The 6,137-nt window shown below is 39.7% G+C and overlaps 1 protein-coding gene across 1 annotated transcript; it reads left to right on the forward strand.

Annotated features, from left to right (window-relative positions):
* The first annotated feature begins 1,979 nt into the window (after window positions 1-1,979).
* On the forward strand, window positions 1,980-2,357 carry LOC107790617 (uncharacterized). Its single transcript, XM_016612571.1, has one exon. It carries the CDS (start codon window positions 1,980-1,982, stop codon window positions 2,355-2,357), a length of 378 nt encoding a protein of 125 aa, XP_016468057.1.
* Window positions 2,358-6,137: the final 3,780 nt, after the last annotated feature.

Consider the following 6,137-nt stretch of genomic DNA (forward strand, 5'->3'; position numbering starts at 1 on the left):
AGGCCAAATGAGTTCAAATTTGGATAATTCTTATATGGTTGGAATCGATATCGAATGGATATTTTTGATTTTATTATTTTGGTCGGGTTCCGAGACATGGGCCTGGGTTGACTTTTTGTGGTGATTTTTCCAATTCTTGCTAAAATCATAATTTCATTATTTATATTAGTTTCCTAAAGTTATATTTATAGTATGTAATTGTTTTTGTCTAGATTTTAGCCGTTTGGAGTTGGAAAATCGATGGAAAGGCCTTCTTATTGGTTGATTGAACGAGGTTTGAGGTAAGTGACTTGTCTAACCTTGTGTGGGGGAAATTTCCCTTAGGATTTGGTATTGTTATGGTAATTTTCAATATGTGAAGTCTGTGTACGTGAGGTGACGAGTGCGTACTCGGGATAAATGTTGAAAATCCAGTTTTTGCTAAGTAATTTCCTTTTATTTCCTTAATTGAGTTACTCTAGCATGTATAGTCATCATGTTTAGCCTAATTTCACATGTCTACGTGTCTTATCTCTTATTTGTAAATTGTACAACATGCTTAGTTGAATTACCTGCTTCCTTGATTCAGTATTCATTATTTAACTGTGGGATTCTTTGCTTGAAATATCATTGTTTCAATTGTTATGTTTTGGTTTTCGTGATTATATTTGAGGTGATTGTTTGGTTGTGGCACGAGGTTTCTGCCGTGCAGGTTGTTATTGTGGTACGAGGTTTCTGCCGTGCGGATTGTTATTGTGGCATAAGGTTTCTGCTTTGCGGTTGTTATTATAAGGAAAGATTGTGAGATATTACTTTTGGGACTACGAGGCGGTACCTCGGGAGTGCCCCTGATGATTTCCTCTATTTGTTGTATTGTTGTTGTTGTTATTCCTTAACTTGTAAGATTCTTGCTTCCTTGCGTGTTGTATTTGTCTTCTTGATTACGTGTTGTTACCTTCCGTAAATTACTATTATTACACTTCCCTACCACTTTATTATATCATTATATCTTCTGCCTTGTTTTTTATCATTCCCAGTAGGACCCTGACCTGACCTCATCACTACTCTACCGAGGTTAGGCTTGACACTTACTAGGTACCATTGTGGTGTACTCATACTATGCTTCTGCACATGTGTTTTTGCAGATCCAGGTGCATCTTATCAGCCTCGATATTAGAGTGTTGTGCTACTTCTTGGAGACTTCAAGGTACACTTGCTCATGTCCGCGGATCTCGGAGTCCCCTTCTATTCCATCTTTTCCTTGTTTCTTTATGTTTTGATAGAGAGTGATGTTTAGGATATTTGCAACATTGTATCTAGAGCTTCTGACTTATATCTGCTAGGTTTTGGGAGTTGTATATACTTTGAGTTGTAGTTTTTACTTTATACAGTTGCTGACGTTTTGAGCTTTTAGATTATTAATCCAATTATCTCGCATGTTTGTTAGGCTTACCTAATCTTACAGACTAGGTGCCGTCACGACATCCTACGCAGAGAAATTGGGGTCGTGACACATTCCCATACTCAAATAGTCACAGATACATCTTGTTGGCAGTCGATTATGTGTCTAAGTGGGTGGAGGCCATTTCTCTTCCTACTAATGACGCAAAGGTAGTGATAAACTTTGTAAAAAAGCACATTTTCACATGCTTTGGGACTCTTTGGGTTCTGATAAGTGACGGAGGAACTCACTTCTATAACAAGTTATTGAACAAAGTTCTAGCAAAGTATGGAGTTAAGTACAAGGTTGCCACCGCCTATCATCCCCAAACCATTGGTCAAGTGGAAGTGTCAAACAAAGAGGTGAAGCAAGTGTGGAGAAAATAATAAGTAGAAATAGGAAGGACTGGGCCGTAAAGCATGACGACGCATTATGGGCGTATCGCACTGCATACAAGACCCCCATTGGAACATCTCCATATAAGATGGTTTATGGGAAGTCGTGCCACTTGCCCGTCGAGATTGAACACAAATCTTATTGGGCGATTAAAAAGCTAAATATGGATATGGACTTAGTCGGCGAGAAGAGGTTGTTACAGCTCAACGAGCTTGATGAGTTTCGATTGCACGTGTACGAAATTGCCAAAGTGTATAAAGAAAAGACCAATATGTGGCATGATAAGCACATCAAACATCGCGAGTTTGAGCCACGTCAAGAAGTTCTCTTGTTTAATTCGAGGTTGAAGCTTTTCCCCGAAAATTTTAAGTCTCGATGGGCGGGTCCTTTCAAAGTGGTTAGTGTGAAGCCTCATGGAGCGGTGGAATTGCGTGATACAAGTTCAAGTGGTACATTCTTGGTAAATGGGCAGAGAGTAAAACAGAATTGGGGTGGTAACATTGCACGTCACAAGACCTCTATGGACTTGGCCGATGCTTGAGAAATGTGTTGCGTCGTGCCGCGATGATAAATCAGGCACTTGTTGCGAGGCAACCTAATTTTTTAATGCTTTTGTATCTTAGCTTTTTGTTTTTTAGTGAGAGTAGACTAGTTTTTTTGTTTTCTTTATAGTTATAAAAATCATAGGTAGGAATGTTGTGGAGTGTGTATAATGGATGTATTAATTTCTCGGGTGGGGGGATGTTTCTTCAAAAAAAAAGCGGAAAAACAAAATCGGCAAACTAGCGCCCAGGCCAGCACCCCACGCTACCTAGGGCGTATTTTATAGAATATTTACAGCCCCCAGCGCCAGGCCTAGTGCGGCGCACTTGGCTGGGGTCATTAGGTGAGCTTATTTTTATTTTTATTTTTATTTTTTTCTTTCTTTATCGTTTTATTTCTACCCAATACCCATTAACCCGGCCCAATTACCCACTTGCACTCACATAATAACCCAACCCATTCCCCTATTTAATTAAAATAACTCTATGACGAGCGCAAAACACACACTTAAATTCTTCTCGCTAATCAAATATAATAAAGTATAATATTGTATTCACAGGGATTGGATTTAAACAGTATTCGCATAGTTTCTAGCTTGGTTGCTAGCCAAGATGATCAACATTTGAGATTTATAAGATGTCTAACTAAAATTAACTAATAATCTAAATCTATTGACTAATGACAACCGAAACAAGGAATAAGCAAAGAAGGTTATCAATGGTAGAAGATAGGGTTTTGATAGGATAGGTGCAGGATAATTATTCAGGATCTAACTCTAGATAATTCACTTCTAATGCTCAAGTGAGTCTCTCGAATTCACTCAATTATTAGTTCAAACGTTCAACAAAAACTCCTCTCTTGATTAAATGTTAACCTCACAAGATGAACCAATTTAAGCACGTGAAGATATGCAAGAATGCGTAGTAGATTTGTCTTTAAGAAAACCTCTTTTGATTATTCTCCTAACTAGGTTTAACCAATGATTCAACTAGCCTCTTTCGATTACTAAGAAGAATTAATGAATTCAACCAACAATATAATGCAAAGATATCACAAGTTATGCCTCTCTCGATTATATGAACTAGTGAATATAGATGCAACAATTAAATCATCCAAAACGATTCAATACATAAAACTAGAGTTATAATCCCAAAAACAATCATCAATACACCAAATCAATCAAACCCTAAATGGAACTACTCCATAGATATGGAGCAACTCAACACAGATAAAAGTAAAGTATAGGAAAACATAAATTCAATCCAAACTCGGGTCTTGAGTGAGGAAAGAATGATGAAAACCTTGTGCTTATGTTTATTCCAACTCCTCCTTAACCTCCTTCGGTCCAAATTATGTCAAAAATCCCGAAAATAAGGTTTTCCATGTATTTATATCAAGTAGGGTCGGGCCTAGACGAAACTACCTTTTCCCGGCCGAAATAAGATAATTGCTCTGGAAATATTGCACAGGCGCGCTGCATGGAGTGATACGCAATGCGGGGCATTAGTGGGGAAATCCAAAGGGCTCAATTTCTATCAGGCAACCAAAAATACACTGTTGTGGCGCACCACGTGCCACAGCAGTGCAAATTTCTCAGAGTGTTGCTTTTTGCTTGATTTTTGACGTCCAAACTTGGTCCTCGACCCCCGAACATGATCCTGGCTTAATTCCTTGGGATTTTACTCAGACTTCAAAGCTCCAAATTACTCGAATTATCTCCACAACATCTACATAGCTCGGAATAACTCCTACAAGGCATAAAACACATAATAAGTGCAAAACACTACCAATTAAAGCTCAACATAAGTAAAATGCAGTGAATTAGAGTGCAATAAGTGACTAAAATGCGTAATTATAGCCTACCATCACTCTAACCCCCCAAACCCCATTCTCTCTCTGCCTCTCCCCCTCTCACCGCTTCTCTCTCTTCCTTTCCCTCTCAAATTCTTCAACTTTTCTTGCTCACTTTCATCTCAAGACTCAAAGGTATGTTCTTCTTGTTCTCTCTTTTCTTGTATTTTGAAATTTCTTAGTGTAATTTTAGTCTTCTATCTCAAACAACCCCCAAAATCCCAAATTCAACCCTAAGTTTCTTTTAGACTTTATGTGCTACTGTGGGTGGCCTCTATATGCAACTTGGTTGATGAAATTTGTTGTGGAGTTGTCTATGAAGAAGTAAACTACAATTCCCTCTACTTCGTTTAAATTTGGGAGGGCCTCCTTGCTTCACCATTGTTGAAGAGAGAGAAACAAAATTAATGCCCACCATGTGTTAGATATAATGCTTGAAAGAGTAAATTATGCACCGGTGAAGTCTGAGTAGCCGAGTGTCGTCGTATGTGATGCTGGGCTAAGTGTGGGGTGTGTGGGGGTGGTTTTACACAATCCAAAGCTCGTGTTCCATGTTCACCATACCATAATCACACTACCCACACGTTGTATCATATGTAATGTATCTTATAGCTTCTTATTAGAAGTAGTTAGTGTATTATACTAGTTGTAGTAATTTGGACTCGAGTATTGCTTGCTTGCACTACGGCTAAGTCATAGCCATGTTCGACCACTTGAATTGTATGGCATGAGGAAGTCTTGAGTACCCATCGTATTATGGTGCAATATTTGTACACTTTGAACTACTATTGTGAGTAGATTATACATAGCCTTCGGTTTTAAGTGTGGGGTCATCTTTGACTCTCACGATGGCCTTGGGCGAATAAGATTTCTTGATTCATTCTCACATTCGTGTTTATCGTGTGTAGGTTGCTATGGATCATGACTGTAATGACCCGCCCGGTCGTTTTTAGAGAATTAACCCCGAACCCCTATTTACTATTCCCTCTATTTCATTTTTGGGTTTTGTGACTTGCCGGGAGGATTTGATTTTGGTTTCGGAGTGAAATGGGACACATAGTCCCTGAAATGGAAGTTTAAGTTGTAGGATTTGACCGTAGTTCTAACTATGTGAAGATGACTCCGAAATGGAGTTTCGATGGTTCCAATAGCTCCGTAGGGTGAGTTTGGTCTTAGGAGCGTGTTTGGATGTTGAATTGGAGGTCCGTAGGTCATTTTAGCGCTAATTGGCGAAAGTTGGAAAAAAGATGATTTTTGAGAAGTTTGACCGGGGAGTGGACTTTTTGAGATCGAGATCGGATTCTGATTCCGAAAGTTAGAGTAGGTCAGTAATGTCAATTATGACTTGTGTGCAAAATTTGAGGTCAATCGGACCTGATTTGATAGGTTTCGACGTCAGATGTAGAAGTTTGAAACTTTGAAGTTCATTAGGCTTGAATCGATGTAATTCATATTTTTAGCGTTGTTTGATGTGATTTAAAAGCTTGAATAAGTTCGTGTGATATTTTAGGACTAGTTGGTATATTTGGTTGAGGTTCCGGGGGTCTCGGGTGAGTTTCGGATGGTTAACGGATCATTCTTTTTGGACTTAGAAGATTTTCTGGGCTGGTTCTGGTGTAATCGCACCTGCGCAAGATTGACCGCAGATGCGAGCGCGCAGAAGTGAGAAATTGGGCGCATATGTGGGGCTGGGGGACTTGGCCAGTGGTCGCAGATGGGACGTGAGAACTGCATGAGCGGGTGCGCAGAAGCGCTCCTTGGCCGCAGAAGCGAAAGCGCAGATGCGTATTTGGGTCCGCAGAAGCGGACGTGCTTAGATTAAGTTAGAACCGCACCTACAATGGAAATTCTGCAGGTGCAGAGCCGCAAATGCGGCTGTGGACTCGCAGAAGCAAGAAAGCTGGGCAGAACACTTAAATGCAAGGGT

The sequence above is a fragment of the Nicotiana tabacum genome, chromosome 19 (genome assembly GCF_000715075.1).
Source record: "Nicotiana tabacum cultivar K326 chromosome 19, ASM71507v2, whole genome shotgun sequence".
NCBI classification, from domain to species: Eukaryota; Viridiplantae; Streptophyta; class Magnoliopsida; order Solanales; family Solanaceae; genus Nicotiana; species Nicotiana tabacum.